The sequence below is a fragment of the Bubalus kerabau genome, chromosome 6 (assembly GCF_029407905.1).
Source record: "Bubalus kerabau isolate K-KA32 ecotype Philippines breed swamp buffalo chromosome 6, PCC_UOA_SB_1v2, whole genome shotgun sequence".
NCBI classification, from domain to species: Eukaryota; Metazoa; Chordata; class Mammalia; order Artiodactyla; family Bovidae; genus Bubalus; species Bubalus kerabau.
This window is the reverse complement of record NC_073629.1, coordinates 84,744,957-84,770,222: the sequence shown is the minus strand read 5'-3', so window position 1 is coordinate 84,770,222 and position 25,266 is coordinate 84,744,957. Positions and strand designations below refer to the sequence as shown.

The 25,266-nt window shown below is 40.4% G+C and overlaps 1 protein-coding gene across 7 annotated transcripts in view; it reads left to right on the top strand.

Moving 5' to 3' along the window:
- The window catches only part of NFIA (nuclear factor I A), a 400,419-nt gene that overhangs the window by 258,192 nt on the left and 116,961 nt on the right, over window positions 1–25,266 (top strand). For all 7 annotated transcript variants that reach the window (XR_008715917.1, XM_055585662.1, XM_055585661.1 and 4 more), the window contains exons 4-5: window positions 3,586–3,660; window positions 23,403–23,520. Coding sequence is in view for 6 of the 7 variants with exons in the window: in XM_055585662.1 (XP_055441637.1) it covers window positions 3,586–3,660; window positions 23,403–23,520 (193 nt within the window). In the remaining variant the exon portion in view is untranslated. The remainder of the gene's footprint in view (window positions 1–3,585; window positions 3,661–23,402; window positions 23,521–25,266) is intronic.

Here is a 25,266-nt window from a genome sequence, read left to right as displayed (position 1 = left end):
ATGGCTTGTCTGTCCCATCCTTGTCCTGTCTAGTTTGGAGGGACTGTTTGGGTGGTTCATTTTAATAGTTTTTCAGATGCATATTGGCTTGATTTCACTGGTAGAGATGAGAGAGAATAAGAGACAGAAATAAGAAGTTCTGTCAACATTTTTATAAAAAAGGAAAGAAAGCATATTGAGCCCAATTTGAGCTGTGTTTGTTCATTCTGAACCATGTCTGAAGTGCATAAAGAGAGACCTTCCCTGTCCACTGTTTCTAAAGCTCTTCCTATTTGTGTCCTTAATATTATTTATTCCCTTTGTTGTCATTGTTCAGTCACTAAGTCATGTCCGACTTTTTGCGACCCCAGGGACTGCAGCGTGCCAAGCTTCTCTGTCCTTCACTACCTCCTGGAGCTTGCTCAAACTCATTTCCATTGAGTATGTGATGCCACCCAGCCATCTCATTCTCTGTCACCCCCTTCTCCTCCTGCCCTCAATCTTTCCCAGCAATGAGTCAGCTCTTCACATCAGGTGGCCAAAGTATTGGAGCTTCAGCTTCAGCATCAGTCCTTCCAATGAATATTCAGGGTTGATTTCCTTTGGGATTGACTGGTTTGATCTCCTTGCTGTCCAAGGGACTCTCAGGAGTCTTCTCCAGCACCACAGTTCAAAAGCATCCATTCTTTGGCACTCATTTTCAGCTGTATCTAATCCTAGACTATAAATTTCCTGAAGGTAGGGACTGTGTCTTAAACCCTTGGCCCAATGTCTGACACAGGGGACACAGAAGAGGTGCTCAAGAAGTATTTGTTGAATAAATGAATGAATCATCAGATTTGCCTGTCAGAGAGACATTTCTGGCTGCAGTGTGGGAAGCAGACTAGAGGAGAAGCCAAGACTGATGATATAGACCGTAGGAGGCTGTCCCATCATGCTGGTGATAAGTGGGAAGAGCCAGGGCCACAGTCAAGAGGGAGAGATGGAGATATGCATGGAGTAGAATCAGGGGGAGATTCGTTCCTTGTGGGTGTTTGCATGAGGCGAGAGTCAGGGATGACATAAACATAGAAAATGAGATGAACGGTGGATGGCTTGTTGAAGTAGGGAATTGACAGAGTAAGAACAGATTTTTGGAGAGAAGAAAAGGAACTCGACTTTGGACATGTTGGATCTAAGGATACCTGTAGGCTATCTGGATAGAAATATCTAATAAATATTTTGATCTATGTTTTTGGAACGCAGGAGAGAGATCTTGGCAAAAGTTAAAGATTTGAGAGTCATTGGCCTATAGATTCATTCATGCACTCATTCAGCAAATATGCACTTGCTAACTGCTTTGTCCCAGGTATTAAATACAATAATGAACCAAGCAAATATTTTTCTAGTTTTCACACATATCACAGTCAAGCCTGGTAGCTGGTAGCATGGAAATAAAATAACACAGGGAATATGTAATAAGCAGAGATGAGCACAAATCCTGGAGAACACCAGCATTTAAGAGGTGGACAAAAGAAAAGGAGCAGGATGATGGTTTGAGTGGATGAACACTTGGGCTTCCCCCTCCCAAGGCCTTGCGCTAATCTAAACGAAGTTTTCAAAATACATTGGTTGCTTTTTCTGGAGGCAGGATTAAAGTATGTTCACATTCACTCTGCTTAGAAATTCATGTTAAGTCGTCCTTAAAATAAGGAATTTCACAGGTTGGAACTGAAACAAGTATCAGCCCGCAAGCAAGTGACACAGACAGAGATGAGCAGGAGCTGGAGATCAACCCAGATTTTCGCATTCAGCTCTGAATTTCCTTGCTATTGTTAGATGGGTCTTAAGTCAAACTTAATGCAGGTTGTGGTTGGATTTCCTTTGTTATGGGCTGTGGGGGTAAATGTGATGTTCACATTGTCACAGTAGAAAGAGATATTATACTCTTTTGCCAGGACTTTGAGTTTTACTTATTTATTTGTTTTTACTTCTCAGTTCTTTTAACCCAAGAGGCAGCAGCATCTCAGGCACCTACCAAGTAAATGTCAACTGAATACCCGGGTGTGGGTTGTTTTAAGAAGTGAAATTTCTTAGTCACTTCTTCAAATGAATTTTGTCTTCTTTAAAAAAAATGGTGATGTATATATGTGTTTCTTTTTTTAATTCATATAAATGGCACAAACGTTATGTGAGTTTCAAGTGTAGAAGACAATGATTCAGTTTGTGTATGTACTGTGAAATGACCACCACAATAAATGTAGTTAACATCCATCCCCACACATGGTGCCATTTTATTTTTAAAAAGCAACGTATGATTATTGCATATTCTAAAAATTAGAGCCACTTCATCTAAAATATCATAGATTGTGTGTTTGATGTAAAAATTAACTGAATGTTGTCTTTTAATTCTCAGTCAAAACATCTTTCTTATGCTAAAGTCCAATTTAACCAAAAGAAAAAGAATAATTTGTAGGTCCTTTTTTAATTCTCCAAAACTTGGTGATTTCTTTTTGCATGCGTTTATGTGCATGATATTTAACAAATCTATTGGTGCATAGACAGGTAAACTTGCTTCCTTTTAGTAGTGGGCACAATCTAACTTTTATCGCTAACACAAACCATATTTATGAATTATTTGTTATACATTCAGACTAGTTCATTTTCTTACATTGTGTTTCTTAAAGGTATGTTTCTTATTTCAAAGAATAGTTATTTTAAAAAAAATCCCTTCCACCAACTACTTCTCCATGACCCTATTTTTAAAACAGGAGATTAACACTAGTCCTATAGACAGATCTCTCAACTGGATTCCACCTGTGATACTCACAATCAGAAAACTTTAGAGGCAGAGAGGGAAATGACATGCAGAAATTATGTATTTCTTGCCATTTATAAATATGTTCCTGAATATACCATAAAAAATAAGCAGTGGATAATTAGATGTAATATCAGATATCTTAAGGGAAATTAATTATACCCAGCAAAAATAAAGCAGATGCAAAATTCAGAGGTTAAGTCATTTTGAACTGTTGATTACCTTTTTAGAAAGTTTTATTTGTGCTAAAAAGAATTTGTGTTTATGATTCAAGGTTTGGGGCTTGTTCTTTGCAGGCTGGCTTTTTAAAGAGTCACACTGTGGTGCCTCTTGAAGTGAAGGGAACATCTTTAAATCTTGTTTGGTTTGAATGAATGGATAGCTAATCCCGATCAGATGTTTCTTTAGAGAATAATGTTTGAAAACTGTTATGGAATTTAGCTATCCTAGCTGATTCTTAGGTAGGGTGTTTTCATCCCAGTTGTGAAGGTCTCAGAGGTCAGCCAAGGTAACCATTTATTTAAATCGTCTTTTGTTTCAGATTTCCTGTTGAACTCTCTTTTTTTAACCATTTCAAAAATCACCCAGTTGTTGTGTCATAGCTTTCCATAACCCCTAGATTCAAAGATTCAAACCAAAAAACCATCTTCATAACTAAATGACTGTACCCTCCTACATAACTCTAACTAGAACAGAACATGAAATTAGACTTCACATTTTCTAATCACAATGAAACTAATATTTGGAATTCTCTCATCAAATGTCTTCTATTTATGACACTTCTGTTTCTTTTGTTTTTGTTTCCCCAGGACATTTGGGCTTCCAGGACAGTTTCGTCACATCAGGTGTTTTTAGTGTGACTGAGCTAGTAAGAGTGTCACAGAGTAAGTATACTTTTGCCTTGATTTGATACAGTTTTGCCTTGGGTTTTTGCTGACCTTTTGCCTCCTAAAGACATAAATCGCTTTCAGAATATCCTTTTCATACACCTTCTGGAAGCATTTTGCCATGTAGTTTGTTTGACAGCCAAGAATTTAAGTCAGAAAAAATTAAATATTTTAATGTGAGACATAGGGAAAGAACTGAAATCCTGAGTGTCTCAGGTATTTCCTAGCTTATAGTGTGAACCTGGTTTAAAGAAGTTCTGAAGCTTCTGGATTTCTAAGAAATTCAGCATTTTAAAAGAATTTGTTTTTGACCTTTAAAAGGATGCTAATGCCCTTAGCGTGAGTGACACCCTGCAGCATGATCATTACCAGCTTGTCAATAATCACCAACAACAGTGAATTAAAAGTACCTGTCACCACCCTGTCCCATTGATCAAAGGGTTATTGATTGTATTTGGCTATGATATAATCCAGACAGTCCAAGGAGAAGGTATAGGATTCCCCCCAATTCCCTGTACCCTGCCACACAGACACATATACACACTCTGTTGCCGTCCCACAAAGACTTCTCTTTGTTTTTATTTAAAAGTATACCTACAGTAACCTTGAAACTGACATAGTATCATACATCAACTATACTTCAAAAACCTAATAATAATTTTCATCATATTTCAGATAACTTTGCAGGTCTTGGAAAGATCATATAGGCCTTAGGCATTGTGCCTGTGATGCTTGATGGTTTAAAACAAAACAAAAGTTTCTGGCTAACATGAGAAGAACACATATCTACACTAACTACGGTGTTCTAGGTCCCAATACCAAGGGAAAAGATACCAAATATTTAAATTTTATTTTCTAATCCCCTTTCTACTTCAAAATACCACTTGTAGATAAAATTTGCATTGTTGAAGTTGGTTTCAAGCTGCATCAAATTCTTTGAGGAATGAGGTGGAGTAAAAATAAATATTTTTATTTCAAGTTCATACCCTCCATTCACTGTATTACAGTCTTGCAAGCTTGACTGAGTAAGCAAGTCAGTCTCATGACAAGATGTCAGATAAGCAAGGCAAGCTATCCTGATTCTCAGAAGCTCAGGTTCTATCTGTTCTTATTTCTTAAAAGTACAGAAAGTGGGATACCAAGGTGTAGGCAGGGAATACAGGGGTAGAGGGAAAGAGAATCTGTCTGCTAAGCATAGGTTTTCATGTATGTTATGTAAAATTAATCCTTGCAATAAACATGTCAGTTAAAATATTACTCTCATTTTTACACATGAGTTAAATCAAGGATCTAGTTAAGTCATTTATCCAAAGTCAAACAAGTAGGCAAAAGGTTAAATCTGTGTAGTGCTAGAATCTGTACTTTTAGACTAGCCCAAAGGAACTTGAAGAAATCTGCAGCCTGAGACTAGACAGGGAAACAGCAAGAAGGTAACCATGGTTAGTGTTAGAATTCTAGCACCAGGAGTCCTTGGTTAATGCTGTAATGTTTTGGTATAGGGATGTTGGAAACCTAGAGAATGAAACATTATGAGCAGCAAGTTTATGACTTGGAATGGTGAAGTTGTTGCCGTATTATGAAGTGTTCTAGCAGTACCAACAGCGAGCTGGAGACTAGATTTTCTCGTTAACTTAGAGGGTATATTGCTGCCACAGCACAGATGATTAGCCATTGACAAATGGTAATGCATCCATATGTATATTTTTTACTTTTTAAGATTTTTAAAAGGTGATCATCATCCTACTTTTTTCTTATAATTTTAATAGTAATATAGAGTATAAGAGTATAACTGTCCTAATGGCATTACTGGGACATGCATTCATTCATACATCCCTTACAGGATATCACCTTAGCCTTAATGAATAAAGAAAACCCTTTTAAGATTGGTGCCCAAGACCTTTTGTAGTCTACCCTGGCTGCTGTGCATCCTTTTAGGTTTTCATTACTGTCAGTGTCCTAAGACCTAGGCCATTGTAGGCCAAGGCCCACACTGCTCACCATCCTCAGAATCACAGCCTTCTTCCACGTTCTCTGTGGCCTTTAAAGTCTTACATCCCGCGGCTTCTCAGGGCCCATCTTGACAAGACTGCCGTTCAGTCTGCCCCACATGGTTGCCAAGGAAATTCTCAATCTGCCTTGAGGATTGCCAGGGGCTGTGGATGGACCGCACATTGAATCTGCAGAGGGACCTGGTTTGTTTCCTGTCCCTGTGTAGAGGGCCGTGTTGCTGATGCCTGGCATCCTGAGCGTCCTTCGGCTCCCAAATGCTTTTCGATTCTGCAGTCTGCTGTGTAATCGCTCTAGGATTCACTCACACATGGCCTCATGCTGACTGAAACTGTTTGGCAAGAGTGGGACTGGGCTGTGTCAGCGAAACTGTGGCTTCAGGCCAAAGTGCCATGCAGAGCCCCCTCCCTCCCACAGATCTATAATCCAGGTTTGTCAGGGTCTGTGTCTCAAGATTGCCTTGGCTGCTGGGGGAAGGATCCCCTGCTCACGCTTCCTCACCCACACACTGTTCTGAAAGACTAGACATTCAGGTCACATGATGGCGTCAACATCCTTAACCGTTCCTTACAGTGTTTTCCCCTTCCCCACGGTAGAGATGCTAAGCATCCACTTAAATGCTGCAGTGACATTTTTTCCTGATAAGTGGGGCTGGGGTGCATTTGCAACCCTGAGATAGAAATAAGCTAACTGGCATATAAGTTAATTTCATGCATGATGTTAGTCCTGGAAGGAGCATGATGCTAAACTAATATGAAAAATTATAGTAGCTAGAGTATATCAAGTACTAAGTACCAGGCCTTGTGCTAGACATCATTCAGTCCTCCCATGGTTGCTGTTATTGTCCCTTTTTGTAGATGAAGGAATCAGTGATGCTCGAAGTTCAGAAACTTGCTCTTTTCATTTTGCTGTACTCAACTGCCTGTAGACATTTTGGTCATGACCTCTCCTATAACCAACTGTAGGGCTTCCCTGATGGCTCAGTGGTAAAGAATCCACCTGCCAATGCAGGAGACCCAGGTTAGATCCCTGGGTTGGGAAGATTCCCTGGAGAAGGGAATGGCAACCCACTCCAGTATTCTTGCCTGGAAAATTCCATGGACAGAGGAGCCTGGTAGGCTACAGTCTGTGGGGTCACAAAGAGTCAGACACGACTGAGCAGCTAACACACAGACTCCTATAACAATTATAGAAGCAAACAATCCAAAGATTCTGTACTTTTACTAAATTATGATTTCTTGTTAGAGTTGATAAGCTTTTCAATTATTAATTTTTGTGTTAAAAAATTAAAATGATTTTTGGGTAGACCAAAACAAGTAAAGTACTTAATTACAGTTTTTTCCTGGATTTGTTTTCAGGTTTGATTTTTTCCTTTTTAATGAATAGACTTTAGAGAAGTTCAAGTTCATAGTTTTAGATTAACAGATCATAAAGAATTTCAATGTGGCTTCCTCCCCAATTTCCTGTCTTATTAACATCTTTTGTTAGTGTAGTACATTCATTTTAATTGATGAGCTGATACTGATATATTATTGTAACTCAAGTTTGTAGTTTATATTAGGGTTCTTTCTTTGTGTTTTACATTCTATGTGTTTTGACAAATGCATCCGTTATTACAGAACAGTCTCACTTCTTTACAAATCACCTGTGCCTCCCACTTCCCCAACCAGGATCCCTTTACTCTTTCTATAGGTTAGCCTTTTACCTGGATGCAAAAGGTAAAAGTTTCTAATGTCCTCACTGTCTTAGAATTTCTTCCACTGTGTTGCACAGTTCTTATCTTCCTCCTGTCTGTCCCAGCCCCACCCAGTGTCCCCATCACCACTAACTGTAACCACATACGTGGTCCAGAACATTCACACTGATGGTGGCCTTAGCTTGAAAATTTTTTCGCTTTCTGGACATTTTGAATTTAATTTTTAAATTTGCTAAACAAATATTGACATTCCCCAGGTTTCCAGTTAGTTTCTGTTTTTAGTTTTCCTCCTTTTAAACTTAATAGAGGAGGGAGATGCTATTTCAGTGTTTCCTCATGAGGATTCACTGAAATAACTACGTGCTAAGTTTGTTGATTATAATCCTGTTACTACAGGGTGGCCATGGCAGAGAAACGCAAGAAAGGGCTGCCAGCTTAGCCTTGCACATTCAGAGATGAGGGTCAAGTGACAAGGTTGCTCGACATTTAATTATCCTTCTCACTTGCACACACCTGTTAGAATCAGAGGCTCCTGCTGCTGTCTCCCAGCAATGTCCCTCTTTCTTTACCTCTTTCTTTGCATCATCCGTGTGTGTGTGTGTGTTTATGTGTGTGTTAGTTGCTCAATTGTGTCTGACTCTTTGCAACCCCATGGACTATAGCCCACCAGACTCCTCTGTCCATGGGATTCTCCATGCAAGAATACTGGAGCTGGTAGCCATTTCCCTCTCCAGGGGATCTTCCCGACCAAAGGATCAAACCCAGGTCTCCTGCATTGCAGGCAGATTCTATACCATCTGAGCTACAAGGGAAGCCTGTCTGCTGTGTACCTAACTTTTAATTTTTTGCATCATCTGGAGTCCGTGAAAGGCAAGAAAGGATAGTTCTGGTTTTCTTAGCAGCAAAGCAAGTCTGTAGCATAAAAGTAAATGTACATTCATTCTTTTCCTACCTTTTCCCTCCCTGTGCTCAGACCATCTGAAAGTAGTTCTGGTTATTTATTACTTTGTTCTGGGGGAGGGAGAGTGGAATACAGACCACTAGACACGTTGCCAGAGAGAAGGGAGAAGTCTTCTCTGCTCTGGGGGAGGGGGTTTACAAGTGCTGACAATGAGGTTCAGAGTCACTGAAGTTGTTTTAGCATAATACTGTGAGGAAAGAGGCAGGAACCATCTGTTGAAATGGCTCTGACATGATGCTGCATTTTCAAACAAAGCCTTCTAGAAGCATTTTCAGATGGGTCTGTCTCCCATAAAGTTGCTACAAAGAGAGCCCACTCCACTGGCGGCTGAATGATGCCGCTTAGATAGCGCTCTCTGTCAGCACCCTCTCTTGTTTATTTGGCACCAATGTTTTCCTCAGAGTGAGTGCTTTGAGGCTGTCAGATATTCTTCCTGGTATGAACCCAGAAAATCCTCCTTAAAAAAAAATCCACTCCTTCTGCCCATTTCCTTCTAAAGTGCTGACTCTCTTGAAGTTGGTGGAGTGACTCTGAAACCTTAAATACTTCACTGGGAAAAGAGGAAAACCGCAGATACACACAGGCCATTGTGACTCTGGCCTGACGGGTTCTAATTTTCTAGCCGTGGTTTGTACACCCGAGCCGGCTGCAAGGGTTAAGTAAACTTCGTGGCTGGGGATGACTTCATGGCCCTGGAATTTTGAAAAGCCAGGGTTCTCAGTACACTGTGGCCAGCCTTAGAATCTTTGGGTGTGAAAACCACTCTCAGTTACCCAGACTGATTTGGGGTTCCCCTTGCACTGCTGCAAAATCTATTAAAATCCAGCAGCTGAACCGTCCTGGCTCTGCCACAAAGCCAGGCTGCTGGGTGGCTACAGAATTCCCGAGGTGTTTGTCAATGGAGAGCAGGAGTGAATGGAGGAAGGCGTCTGCTCAGCCTGGCATGAGGTGGCACCCTAGTGGCTGTTTGCTGCTTTAGAAATGCGCACTCTTCTGTATTCTCACACGGGAATCGTTGCTAAGATCCAACTTGCAGTTCATTCGTAAAATTCTTTTTGAAGTGTCTAGGTCCTTTGTGCATCTCTGGGGAACCCACATCCACACCCTTGGTTTTCTGGCCAGCAATTTAGTAGGAACTCTTTTGGTAACAGTCTAACCTGCCACGATGGAGCTACTACAACAGAATTAACTCGCCTCCAAGGTACAACGAGGAAATGAATTTCTTTGACAGGGACAAGCCCAAACTTGAAAATTACAAAATGTTCTTGCAAAGAAAGGCTCATGAAGAAATTAGCATAGGATAAGAGATTCTGAATGTCCTCGTCCTTCAGGGGTGCCATTTTAAAGATTTGCTGGGTTTTAGGTCTTCATTAAAGTGGAGTAGATATGAAACTTTCTTTTCTGAACAAGTGGCCTATTGGTTCACCTTTAATCAGGGCATGGAAATTATTTTTAAAATCAAGATTATATTCTTACGCAAGTTCTTCTTTTGAAAGAAACCATTTGGGCTTGAGCATTAAGGGAAGAACCAGAAAGATTATAATAAAAAATAGACTGCAGCCGTAGCATGAACAGTGGCTGTGACCTTGCCTCTTGTTTGCCATTACACAATTCAATGGCAGTCCACTCAAACTATGCTCTCGATCAATATCCTATTAAAGCAGCACAAAAAGTCTCCATAAACTTAGTGGTTAGCTATGTTTATAAATGGAACTCAGCATAATTAGATGGTCAATAGCAGGCTCTACTAGTAATTTTAAAATGAACATCACACATTTTCTATCTGTGGAAGTCAATGGCACCTCTTCCAGAGTAAGGGTATCATGTGCAGCACACAAAAGAGTAGGAGTTCCTTTAAAAAAAATCAAAATGCCTATCTCCAAAGTGCAGTTTTTCAAGAAAATCTGTTGCATTATGAAATAGAGAATACTGATTGACTCTGTATGTGTTTTTCACTTTGCCTGTCAAAGCCACCTTATTCTGAATATATTATGACATTGCAAATGTTTTATTTTCTAGTTTTCATCAGCCCCTCATCGAGAGATAAAGTAATAAATATTGCCATACTCTTAGGAAGAAAAAAAAATGCCAGTCTTACTGGCTTAATTTAGTGGGTTTCCTCTACTATAATTCAATAAATTTTCAAAATAAATACTGAAATTGAGTTAGTTCAGAAGGATGTTTTGTAGTATAAATTTTTTCTTTTAATTTTCTTGACATATTTGGGGTGAATATTTGGACAGTAAGGCTGGCAACAAATGGAATGAACTGGCAGTAATAGAAATTTTCATCAAACTACTCATTCTTCTGAGTCCTGGCTCACAGTATGTGTGGCCAAACATGATTTTTTTTTCCTGTCCTCCTCTCCTCACCCACTTGAGAAAGAGCCACATAAAGTAATAAAGTGTTCCCACGCTTACCTACAAATTGAAATGTGTGCATACCCTGTGTTGTTTGTTGTGTGCTCTGGCAGTGGTGTTATGATCACCATCTCAGCTGAAATCAGAGCTAGGATAAGGACAAGCTCATGACATCAGCAGACCCATCAGTCAATGCAGTGCATGAAGGGTGTGTTACACACACACCCCTACAGTCTTCCTGGTTGAAGCAGTGAGTTCTTATGGCAAGATTTAGACAGCCTCTTGTTTTCTTTTCTTAGCTGAATCTTCTGCTGAATTTGCCAGACTGTGAGTATTTTTATTGTAAAGATTTGACTCAGGAAAAAGCAAAACACCTAACACCTTGATGTACACACTGTTTTGTTATGATCTCTTCTCATCTGTTCATCTATTTATCATCTTTTCTAGGTAATTCTTTCTTTGGATGATGTATTACATGAAATCAAATACAAGATGGCATCATGGTATTATAAAATAGTTATAGAGATAATAGGTGACCTGGCTCTGCTAGCTGACTTTGGGCAACATTTAACCCCTCTCAGCTGTGTTCTCTTTATAGGTAACCATCATTTATTCAATCAGCAAAGATTTATTAAGTACCAGTTGTGTGCTGGGCCTATGTCTGAGTAATGGAAATAGAAGCCCCCTTCAGGAGTGTTTTAAGGATGAAGTGGAAAGTGCCAAGCATCTAGCACATAGTAGATGCTCAGCAATGGTAACTACTGTGGTTATTATTGAACAGGGATTCTGTCTCTTATCTTTTACTCAGAGTTGATCTTTGAGCCGACCATACTATCAGCAGATTTATTTAAAATATGTGTGTGTGTATGTGTGTGTGTGTATAAATTAACAGGGATTGGTTATAGAATTCATGTTCTAAAAATCAATTTATTACCAGGACCATTCTAGTGACCCCTTCAGAGTTAGTAATTCTGATAGAATAAGAGCGTGCCAATACTAGATCTAATTTGTCTACTTTAGGAATCCAAAAAATTTTTATTCCTCAAGCTTTCAGCCAAAGCCTATGTGTCTATGTTATCCTGGAAATTTCTCTTCCAGGTCTTTGAATGGATAGCAAGATATTTAAAAATCCTCAGTCTAAACACTGAGCATGTTAACAATCTTTTAAGTGGCCAGCCATACTGTGGGTTTTTTTCAGGTTTAAAAAGTATTTGGTTTTATAATATTTGAAAATTTTCACTTTCTTTTTCATTATGGACATAAAAATGACCATGCTGGAGGTCATTTCTGCCAATGTAGTTTTTAGTAAGTCTTTATTTATGCACTCATAAGCCTTGATTTTTACAGAGCAGATATTTATATTCAATAGGTAATATTTAGGGAACTAAAAGACATTTTGGGGATTTCCAAAAGCCTGACAGAATTCTTATATTACCCCACAATAAGACTTCAAATACTATGTTGAGATTTTTGTTGGAATATAGTGTCCTCACTAACTCTTGCTGATTATAGAGACCATTGCTGATGACTCTATAGGCATGTCAAGGACAAGACTGATGGGAATCACACTCAGAAAAGCCACATTTTAGGTCAAATACTGGGAACGGATTTAATCCAATATGTGATTGGTATGAGGACATACTAGCACCCAGAATTTTTCAACAGATGGAAGAGGAAAAAAACTAGACAGGTCTTGCTGAAAATATTAAGAATTGTTGGAGATGGCTGGATTTGTAGGTTGTAGGGATGGGACTCTGTTGACATAGTTTGGTTTCCTAATAGCTAATAGTCGGATAGTCCCATTGCACTCTTGGTTAAGAGGGTTACGTTAGAAGCCCATCCCTGGTTTATAGATCATTGTGGTGAAAAGACCTTTTAGGCCATCAGATCCATCCCCTGTCAGAAAAGACTTAATCCCATGGCCCAGGCTGTATTGTATACTAAACAGGTAGTGCATTCGACCTCAACCAAAAGCTGTGATGAGATGATACTCTTAAATGCAGATAATCAGTGTTGGTCCCAAAGGCAGAAGCCACAAATGCAAGAGACCCGTCAGCGTCACTAACCCCACTGTGGGTTGCTCAGCTGGACCTTGTGTCTAGCTCTTCACCCAGTGAAGGCACTACTGCCTGACACTCAGAACTCTAAGAAGAAAGAAGTGAGAAGGGGGAGGATGAGATAGTCATTTTGCCAGTTATGTGGTGGGTGATAATATTTTTCTATTTAAATCTTATTAAATTCATCCCTCCAGTAACCAGTGATGACGGAAAGACAAGGAGAAATGCGTGTTTCACCTGTATTTCTTTGCAGGTATCTAGATATCTGGGCTCAAGGCCCTGCTCTGTCACATGTTTAGCTGTGATCTGGATCTTGCTGCTTAACCGCACAGCTCATTTTCTTACTTGTCAATGAGAATAAATACAAATACACATTCCATGTCCCCAGGCAAGGATGAAATGAGATAATTCAGATAAAACACCTATTCCATTGCCTAGCACACAATAAATGCTTGATAAATATTAGTTCCTCACCATTTTTCATTAACAAGCTCATATAATTTTAGTTCAACTCAATAATCATCTGTTGCATGTGAATGTATGAAGCATCAGTTACTGTGTGCTGAGAATACAGAAATAAGTAGCAGACAGTCCTTTGCTTTATAAAGTAGATATGGAAGTTTATTGAGACCCAAGACTGGACTTTATGATTATAGATAAAGTGCCTGAATATGCTTTATTTACAAATTGAACTCCTAATAATTATCTATCAAAGATGAACCAGCTTCATGGCTCATAGTGGGGAGGAAGGAGGGTATCAGTGAATGGTTCTTATTTTAGTAAAAGAAAAAAATTTTTTAGAAATAAAAATTCCTCTGTTACCTTCTTGCCACCCCAGGCACACATATTCCTTACCTTTGGTTCTCAAAACATGAATGTGTGAAAATGGTGCTCTGTGTTAGCGATGCCTTTGAGAGGGTTAAAGCATTCTGCTGGGTTTTGGCACTTAATACTTCATTTCATAAAAAACATTGCTTCAATTTTATAATAGCAGGGAAGTTCATTTTCACATAAAGGGAAACCCTTGTTTTAGTTCAGTGCCTCTCTTTTATGTTCCATTCTGGAAAAACACACTCCCTGCCTTCATTGGCCAGATGTTTCAGAATGGAAGAAAGGGGAAAGGAGATCAGCGCATGGTTTACAGACCAGAAATCTGCTTGGCAAAGGAGTTGCTGAAGACTGTGGTGTTGAAGCTGCAGAGAAAGTACCTTTATGATTGATTTCCATTCAAGTCAGACTGACTGCAGTGTGGTCATTTTTCTAACCCATAACTGCTCACACTGCAGCAGTCTGCTATCTGCAGGGTGTCTGAATTATAGCAGTCTATGTCCGTGTTCCCTCTTACACAAATTACTTACACTGGTTTCTTTTTCCATGCAAATTCATCAGTTTTACAGCCCCTCGTAGCCACAGTCAGGAAACTCTGGCCGAGAGCACAAATTGATAAAATGAGTTAATTTTACTATACTTATTTTTTTTCTTTCTAAAAGCCCTTTCTCATAGGCAGTGTTCAGGAAGCATATTATGCTAAAAGGAAGATAACAAAGGAGTTGAATTTTCTTGCCATAAATTACTTTCCAAGTTAATTCCCTTTAACGATGATTCCAGATTTGCTTGAGTTTTCATAGCATTGTACGTTTACAACTGCGCCTTTGATAGAAAGAAGACCAAGTGTTTTCCCATGTTCACTCCTTTGTGCCTGTGACGTGGACTTTCTTACAAGGCCTTTGCCACTGGCATGCAAAACAACACTAAATTGTGCTGGGCCCCCAGAGCTGTGTGCTGCTGTTGGACTGTTTTTGTCCCCTCTAGTCTTAAAGTACGAGTTCACAAAGTTTCAGTGAGTGTATTAGAGTATGCACTCTGGAGAGAAATGGACCTCTCTTTTCTTTCAGTGCTTATTTTAGAAGTTGGAAATCCACTACGAAGTCCTCATAGTGTTTCTTGGGGGATACCTATTGGCCATTATTCCATTTTCTTTAGTTGTCATGCAGATTTGAAGGAGGGCCAGTGTGATTTTTAATCTTTAAAATGTAAACACCACCAGGGCAAGGGTTTTTATATATCTTGTCCACTGATGGATCTCAAGCACCGGGAGCAGTGCCTGGCACATTAGAGTTGCTCCATAAGTATTTGATGAACAACAACCTCAGTTATGCAGATGACACTGCTCTAATGGCAGAAAGTGAAGAGGAACTGAAGAGCTGGCTTAAAGAGCTTCTTGATGAGGGTGAAAGGAGAATGAAAAAGCTGGCTTAAAACTCAACATTCAAAAAACTGAGATCATGGCATCCAGTCCTATCACTTCATGGCAATTAGATGGGGAAAAAGTGGAAATAGCTACAAATTTTATTTTCTTGGACTCCAAAATCACCGTACACCGTGACTGTAGCCACAAAATTAAAAGATGCTTGCTCCTTGGAAGAAAAGCTATGACAAACCTAGACAGCATATTAAAAAGCAGAGACATTACTTTGCTGACAAAGGTCCATATAGTCAAAGTTATGGTTTTTTCAGTAGTCATGTATGGATGTGAGAATTGAACCATAAAGAAGGTTGAGTGCCGAAGAACTGATGCTTTTGAACTGTGGTGCTGGAGAAGACTCTTGAGAGTCCTTTGGACAGCAAAGAGATCAAATTATTCAATCGTAAAGGAAATCAACCCTGATTATTCCTTGGAAGGACTGATGCTGAAGCTGAAGCGCCAATACTTTGGCCACCTGATGTGAAGAGCCGACTCATTGGGAAAGACCCTGATGCTGGGAAAGATTGCAAGCAGAAGGAGAAAAAGGCAACAGAGGATGAGATGGTTGAATGGCATCACCAACTCAAAGGGCGTGAGTTTGAACAAATTCCAGAAGATAGTGAAGGACAGGGAAGCCTGGCATGCTACAGTCCTTGGGGTTGCAAAGAGTCAGACACGACTGAGTGACTGAACAACAGGAACCAAATGCAGCCTCTCAGAGAAGATGTGCTTTTAACCATAGACTGGCCACACTGGTCGTTTAGGTAATACTCCCCGCTGACTCCCATTAAGCAAGTTGTAAACTCAGTGCCTGTCATTTCCCAGGCAGAGTAGCTTGAAATTTTGGATAGAAAAAAATTTTTTTTCCATCATCCTCTCTTTCCAACAATGCAAGCCTGAGCAGATTGTCCCTGGTGGATGGCAGAAGTTCAATAACCACAACCTTATCCAACTACTAATGTGTACTGAAGAGCAGGTCATTAAGAGGGTTGGCTACTAAAGTAACCCCTTTCTTCCAATAGCCCACATTACTGTAATGATTCCTTAATAGCAAACCATTTATTAAGAAATGACACAAAGACTACGTTCTACAGATGACAGGAAAGAAGGGTGGGGGCAGGGGGATGAATGATTTAGGAGTAAAATCTAAGAGACAATTCCCCAAAGTTAACGTTTTGAGGAAAACTCCTCGGTGGAGCAAAAATCCACAAACGCTTTAGGTTGGACTAATCGCAGTGCTAATTAAGAGGAATGAGAAGCCCTTTCTCACCATTTATGTGTATTTACAGATTTCTAAGTGTCAGTTTGTACCGCTTAAAGTTTGGGGGGAGGGGGTGCAAATGGAGAGAATACATATTTACTCTTTTTAATTCAAAACATATTTATTGCTCATCAGCTGTTCGGGGATATAAAAGAGACTGTGGGATCTGTAGCATTAAAGGCCACCTGGTGTAACCCCCCAACTTCATGACCCAGGAAAGTTACTAACCCTCCTCATGCCTCAGTCCTCCCTAGTGGTGTTGTGAGGATTAAATAGGATGAGGAGCTTAAAGCTCTTAGCCAGAGTCTGCCCAAAAGTGATGCTTGGTCAGTGTTAGTCCTTGTTGTTGGGATGGTGACGACCGTATCAGTGCTGTAAATGGTGCTGCTGGCAGTGGTAATGGATTTTCATTTTTATTATAATTATTCCTAGCATTATGAAGTCCAAAGAGCCTAAGTGACTTAACCAAGTTCCTCTGGTGGTTATTGGCAGGGCTAGACTCTATAAACAGTCTCTCCGAGGCCCTGACCAGCACTTTTTCTATGCTCTGGGATGTCTGTCCTTACAGAGCTTAAATTGCGCTCAATACAGTTGGGTAGAAAATCTTATATATTAATAAGAGAGAAAAAATGATGAAGCCTATGGTCAAGTACACATGGAGAAAAATCAGTTTCACAAAGTACGGAGCAGAAAGGAAGTGTTGTGGCTGGTCCAGTCCTTCCGTAACATCCCCATGTTTGATTGGCAGTGGCCATAATCTCTATACCAAACCAGCAAGCACTTAGTCGTTAGCTTCAGAAGCCCAGCCTGACATCCTGGGCAGATGCATTTCCCTGATTTGCAAAAAGGACATAATACCCTCATTAGCACATTTCCTTATATACATCTTTTTGATATTTTATATTTATTAGAATAATATGATTATTTGCTTATTTATGCCCTTTCATTGTGTGTAATTAGAAACTTGCCTTTTATACCTATTCACTATGCTGGAAGAGGTGACGGATACCAACTGTGAACATTTTATTTTCATCCTTGACAGCGCAGTTTAGGTCTCCATTCCTTTTTGCCAGGACTCCCAAATCAACCTATCAGCTGATTTCCCCACCTCCAGAGTTACAGCCACCCAGTGTCCCATCTGTATGCTGTTGCTGTGCTGATATTCCTCACGCGTGCATACTCAGTCGTGTCCAGCTCTTTGTGACCTCATGGACTGTAGCCCGTCAGGCTCCCCTGTCCATGGAATTTCCCAGGCAAGACTATTGGAGTGGGTTGCCATTTCCTCATCCAAGGGATCTTCCCAATCCAAGAATTGAACCCGCATCCCCTGCATCTCCTGCACTGGCAGGCCGATTCCTTACGACCGAGCCACCTAGGAAGCCTGCACTAGCAACATTCCTCAATTCCATAAGTATTCTATCACTCCCATTCTCGGAAATGTCATGGATCCCACAGATCACTCTCTTACCTCCTACCTCCAAACTTGCCTAGGAACCCTCTCCTGTCTCCTTCTGGGCCTCTTTAAACCCTCACCTGCCTTGAGAGCTCAGTTTAAGCACCCATTCTTCCTGGTCAGCCCTTTTTCTGATCCCACAACCCAATGAGATCTATTACTCCTTTGAACCTCCCTAACACATCTATTCATTTCCCCTGTGAGATTTAACACATTTAGCCTTGCATTAGATATTCAGGTATAATTTTTTTTTATTATTCCACTAGGTTATAAACCCTGTGGGGGCAGATACAATATATACCCTTTTATCATCTCAAGTTTAAGACCAATATTGTACATGAAAGTCAGGGTGGTACGACAGAAAAAGCCCAGCTTTTGAGGTCAGATGTCCTTGAATTTTAATCCTGGCTGTCTCTCATCCTTGCCTTTCTGTGATCCAGGGCAAGTGATTTAACCTCACTCCAGGGCTTAGTTCGCCTCATCTAGAAAATGTGCCTTTCCTGAAAAGATTGTTTAAGATTTAAGTTAGGTATAATAAATAAAGTGCTTCTCAAAACATGAGCCCCCAGGTTCTCAGAAAAGCCTACCAAAAGGCCACCTTTTGAATTGTTAGTGACTTGGCAAGACTTCTGTTCTCCAGATTGGAGGCACCGAGAATACCCAGTACATTGCAATGATAATTTTGACCGTGACCTCTACCCTCAGATATAAAAAAGCCTTTCTCTTTGGCTCTCACAGTTTCACTGAATCAGAATCCACTCCAATAAGCTGACATGCATACCAGCCATACACGCAGACAGGACTGAACGATGTTTCCTTAAAAGACTCTTTTGAAAAAAGCAGAATTTGGATCTGTGAGTTATTAGGGTTATGTAACCCAGGTGTGAAACCCAGTCTCATTTCAGAAATATAGTGAGCTTTTAAAACTCAAGACATATATAATCAGTTTGCCAAATCCTGATGTTATTCACCAGAGATCAATAGGTGTTATGGGAGGTGTCCCATGCTGCCAGGACACCAAATGTTGGTAGATTACAGCTTCAGTGTACTAAGTGGCTCACAGGAAGGAAATACACAGGCAAGTTAAGGAACATTTCTGTGGGCTTAATTATTTTTTTATTCTCTCTGAGAAGTGGACATACCACATGCACACGAGTATTCTTCTCCCTTCACCTATTCTGCCTCCCTTGACATTTTAAAAATATAATCAAGGCGAAATACATTTTCTAGAGGAGAACATGATAGTGTGTATGCATTCTAAATCACCTCAGTCATGTCCAACTCTCTGTGACCCTATGGACTGTAGCCCACCAGGCTCCTCTGGCCATGGAATTCTCCAGGCAAGAATACTGGAGTGGATTGACATTCCCTTCTCCAGGGGATCTTCCCAGTTCAGGGATGGAATCCACGTCTGTTATGTCTTCTGCATTAGCAGGTGGGTTCTTTACCACTAGCACCACCCGGGAAGCCCTAGAGCACAATAAAGTGTTCAATGTAAGAGCAACTGGATGTTCACCAGCAGATGGGGGGCCTCAGACTTCTCTCGTTGAGTCAAGTCCATCTTCTTCACATTTTGCTCTGTGTTTCCTTCCAAGAAGAAGGAGTGGGGTCATGCAGTTTCCACAGTGCTCCATCCGGCTGAAGCCTCAACCCCATCTTGAAACTTGTGAAGAAAACTAAATCCAGGCTTATCCTCTTTTTTAGTTAACAAGAGAGGCCATGAATGATTAGCCTTATCCTGTTTTTTAGTTAACAAGAGATGCCAATCTCTAAGCTCCATGAAGGCACAAACTGTAAGCACCTATTAAGGGACTTCCCTGGTGGTTCAGTAGCTAAGACTTTGCACTCGCAAGGCAGGGGGCCTGGATCTGATCCCTGGTCAGGGAACTATATCCCACATGCCACAACTAAGAGTTCAAATGCTGCAACTGGAAAAGATCCTGCATGCTGCAAGGAATGATGGACGAACTCGTGTGCCACAACCAAGACCCGGTGCGGCCAAATAAATTAAAAAAAAACAAAACCCACCTATTACATGCCAGGCTGCTAAGAGGGGTCATGGGTGATCCACGCCCCCATCACAGCAATCCCCTCTGCACCCCATGGCCTATTTAAGGCATAAAGTATTATGAAATCAAAGCAGAAATTATGCAAATAAGTTTGATATAAAAAACAAATTAGGGAATGACTAGCAAAATTGTTCATTAGAACTCCGTTTACACTCATTGTCAAGCCTAACCATTTGTTTTTGAAATAAAGACCTTCCTCAATTAGAGATTGTCATTGAGAGATGTGTTTGAATTTCAGAAAGTAAATCTGTATGCAGATCAGAAAGCAACAGTTAGAACTGCACATTGAACAACAGACTGGTTCCAAATAGGAAAAGGAGTACGTCAAGGCTGTATATTGTCACCCTGCTTATTTAACTTATATGCAGAATACGTCATGAGAAACGCTGGGCTGGAAGAAACACAAGCTGGAATCAAGATTGCCGGGAGAAAACTCAATAACCTCAGATCTGCAGATGACACCACCCTTATGGCAGAAAGTGAAGAGGAACTAAAAAGCCTCTTGATGAAAGTGAAAGTGGAGAGTGAAAAAGTTGGCTTAAAGCTCAATATTCAGAAAACGAAGATCATGCCATCCAGTCCCATCACTTCATGGGAAATAGATGGGAAAACAGTGGAAACAGTGTCAGACTTTATTTTTGGGGCTCCAAAATCACTGCAGATGGTGACTGCAGCCATGAAATTAAAAGACGCTTACTCCTTGGAAGGAAAGTTATGACCAACCTAGATAGCATATTCAAAAGCAGAGATATTACTTTGCCAACAAAGGTCTGTCTAGTCAAGGCTATGGTTTTTCCTGTGGTCATGTATGGATGTGAGAGTTGGATTGTGAAGAAGGCTAAGCCCCAAAGAATTGATGCTTTTGAACTGTGGTGTTGGAGAAGAGACTTGAGAGTCCCTTGGACTGCAAGGAGATCCAACCAGTCCGTTCTGAAAGAGATCAGCCCTGGGATTTCTTTGGAAAAAATGATGTTAAAGCTGAAACTCCAGTACTTTGGCCACCTCATGCAAAGAGTTGACTCATTGGAAAAGACTCTGATGCTGGGAGGGATTGGGGGCAGGAGAAGAAGGGGACGAGAGGATGAGATGGCTGGATGGCATCACTAACTCGATGGATGTGGGTCTGGGTGAACTCCGGTAGTTGGTGATGGACAGGGAGGCCTGGCGTGCTGCGATTCATGGGTTTGCAAAGAGTCGGATACGGCTGAGTGACTGAACTGAACTGAACTGCTGTGAATTTCAGTATTTTCTATTTCTTAGCAGTGACTATTTTTGTATAATGATAGTTGTGATTAAGGTCTAGCCATTGCCATTATCAAACAACTAAGTGTTTATTCTAGAAATTGCTTTGCCCCTCATGCTGTTTATTAATTGCATAGTTTTATTATGGCTTCACAATCTCCCCAGTTTCCCAACCATCTGTCCTAGGAATTATCCTGTAGCCCTCGTTTTCCACCATTACCACACTCCAGAAGTCAATACATGTTCTCAATTTCAGCTCCTAAACAGCTGTCTCCAGACTCCTCCTTTCTATCCCTTGGACCATGCCCCCATCTTCTCTTATTTAAATGACTCGACTGGTCTCCCTGGTTTTATTGATTATATTCTTCAGCTGCCCCAACCCCCACACCCCATACTTATCCTCCTGACAGGTGGCGTGTCTAGCTTATAAGTACAGATTTGACAATAGCATTCCTGTACTTTGTTGGTTTTCCTTTGACTAACAATCAATTACATTTGACCGATGCTTACTGACTGCCTCTAGCGTAAGGGATTATATTAGATACTAGTAGCATAATCCCAATAGTCCGGTTATCGTGGAGTGTGATAAGAGCTTCATAGCTTATAAACTTGAGAACTGACTGAACTCAAATTCATATTCCTTAAAGAAATCTACCTACCCTTCATATTGTTATTGTTTTTCTTCAGTTGCTAAGTCATGTCTGACTCATTTGCAACTCTGTCCATGGAATTTCCCAGGCAAGACTACTGGAGTGGGTTGTCATTTCCTTTTCCATGGGATCTTCCTGACCCAAGGATTGAACCCATATCTCTTGCATTGACAAGCGAGTTCTTTACCACCTGACCTTAAATATCCCCTTTCCCCATGTATTATTAATATGTACCACATCATACCAAGTTATCATAATCCAATACACATTTTGTGTTCTCTTACCTGTATAAATGCTATTCTCTCTATCTAGAAGGCCTCCATTCCTCTAATGGATAAAACCTACTTGTCCTTTTAACATTCTTCCCAGGCCTCACATTTGCTGAGGCCCTTTTACTCCCTTGAACCTCTCATCCCTTGTCTGAGTTAGATACCCACTTCTATGCAGCCATATCTAGGAATAATTCTAGCAAAGGACTGACTTATCAGACTGTATTGAAATTGATCTGCCAGCCTAACTCTCTAGAGCTGTTTCAGGGTAGGGACCATGCCATTCATTTAAGTGTCTTCCTTACCCAGCGTAATTCTTGGCAGTAGCAGACTCTCAGTAATCATTGGTTGAAAGAGTGAAAGTCCCTGGTTCATGATTTTCCTAATTATCCTTTCTTCTTATGGATATGAGCCTCTATTTAATTTATTTATATATTCACTTCTATGGGCTTTAAAACTCTCAAACTAATGCCTTGATACAGAAAAACATGCATCTATTGCTCCCGCCTTGTATAATCTTCCAAAAGAACAGATTCCTTGCATGTATATAATTGCACCACTATTTACACAGAATGTCTTTTAAGATTGGTAGATGTTATTTATTCATTTAAAAATACTTAATAAGCTACTCCTATAAACAGGATATCTAGAGGCTCCAGGACATATAAAAAGTGCAGAGAATCACATCTCACACAAGGGTCAGCCCTGAAAATCATGTGTAGTCAAAGTTATTTTTAACAGTCCCTTGAATCAGAGGTCAACAAATTTTCCTATATAAATATTTTCAGCATAGTGAACCATATGGGCTCTGTCACAGCTACTCTGCTCTTGCAGTGTGGAAGCAGAGATGGTATGTAAATGAAGGTGTGCAGCTATTCCAGTACAAATTTACCTACAAAAATTATGGCTCAGGAACCACAGTTTGAGGATCTTGCCTTAAACTGGAAGGTGGGACAGACAGTTAAGATGTATGCAGGGTGCTGAGGGGATTGGGAGTAAGGGGAAATCACACATTCTCATCGCATGAAATTGGGATTGGGTGACCTGCAAAAGATGAATTTGCAGTTCAAAACTAATTCCAAAATACAGATGTGTGGAAGTTATCACAATCAAACAAAGCTAGAAAAACCCAGGGAATGCTAGTCGTTCAAGAAAAGTAGCAGACCAAAATGTGAAGGTATTTGTTAGAAGCATCCAGGAATATGGCAACCTTAGTGACAATTTACCATTACAAAAAAATAGGGAAGATGAAAGATGTGTTATAAAAAAATATATGTCCTTCTGATGCAGAGGATTTTTATTGTTAGAATTCTTTTAAGGTCTGAGTTCATTACTGATCAATTTGGATAAGCTAACCATATAAATTCAAATATAAAATGTGTTAAATGTAACACTGAAATATGCTCTCATTGATCTTTTATTCACAGACCTTACCTGATATTTCTTTCTTTTTTTTTTTTTAATTCTAGCACCAATAGCTGCAGGAACTGGTCCCAATTTTTCTCTCTCAGATTTAGAAAGTTCTTCATACTACAGCATGAGTCCAGGAGCAATGAGGAGGTCTTTACCCAGCACATCCTCTACCAGGTAATTTTATTGTTGGCTCTTAACGAGGTCAAACTTCCTAGTTTACACACCTTGATTTTTAACTCTGGGCCTATTAGACACTTAGCAGTGTGCCTCTGGTAATAGATAGTAGAAGTGGGTTCAGCCCGAGTGGATTTCCAGTGTCGCTGAGGAGAGAGAGCAAATGCACAGGCAGCATGCCCATGTGTGCGTATGGGGTGGGGGGCGGCGCTTCCCAGGTATCTCAGTGAGAAAGAATCCACCTGCCAATTCAGGAAATGTAGTTTCCATCCCTGAGTCAGGAAAATTCCCTGGACAAGGAAATGGCAACCCACTCTAGTATTCTTGCCTGGGAATTCCCATGGACAGAGGAGCCTGTGGGCTGCAGCCCATGGGGTTGCAAATGAGTCGGACATGACTTAGCAACTAAACAACAACATAAGCTCACACACACACACACACACATATATACACACACACACATATATACATACAGACTCACACATACACATCAGTCAGTCAATTCTGTGGCATGGGCTGAAAATAGTTAAAGACAGCTTTATCCAAAATGAGCAACTTGTGTTCAGCTGTAAACTGTAAGCATTAGTGGGAGTTAGGGGGATGGAAAGTCATGGAATGGTGTTCTGGGTGAAGACGTGAGCAAAGACACAGAGGCAGGACAGAGTATGAAAATGGCATGTTCTCAGAAAATTAAGGACAAGGCTCGACTAGGGGAAAGTGTTTTGGCTAGTTTGGCAGAAAGTTGGCCCTGGTGACGACAGTCCCAGTCTCCATGCCCGCAGCAAACGTTACTGCTCAGTTTCAGCTCTTTTCCTACTACTGTGCCCTGAGAGTTCTCAAAATCCAGTCTATTGGAGTTGCTCTGAGAGATGCAACTATATGATATCCTAGTGTGAAGACGTAAAAGCAAATGCAGCCCGACAGCATTGTGGGGCCAGATCACAAGCACGGTTGCACCGGGAGACCTTTAAAAGAGTAAAGCTAAAAGAACACAACCAGATAACGATTCCAGGGTGCTTGATCCCCTTGAGGTCACAAAGCCAAAATCAGAATGAAGCATTTTGCAAGATCCTGTTGTCTCCAGATAACCTGTACCGGAGGGAAAGGGATTAGGCATTAAACCCACAGTATTCTTTTACAAATTGGCTTTAGCACTGGACTGTGACAACAAAGAAAAGAATGGTGCAGAACGATCTTTAATGTTTGTGTACTTTGCAGAAAAACATTTGACAGAGGTATGTTCCTCCTAAAGCAAGCATTTGAGGATTTAAAACAATGTCCAGATGATAGAAATTTTCCCTGGTAGAGACTCATTCTTACCTTGACTTTATGTATTTTAACCATCATTACTTAAAAAAATCATCAGCTTGGTCATTACCAATAACTTGAAGACGGTTAAAGAAACAGTATTTTCCCAGATAAAACCACCAAGTCCTACCATCATCTTTCACGTTATTTAAATGTCCCCTCTAGTTCACTGGGGTATAAAAAAGTCGTCTCCAGCGCCACTCCCCCGCACCCCGCCCCACGTAAAAAAAAAAAACACTTATAACAAAAGAATGAGATTTTGAACATATTCAGGTAGTAATACATTCTGAGGATTTTGAATGTTTGCTGATGGAAGGGACATTGTGTGTAACTACACTTAGTCAACATAAAAAAGCTTTGCAAATACTTGTGGTTAGTGATTAATTTAAAAGTCGATTGACTGTTTTTCATATGTGCACTGTGCATGTACCATGGACA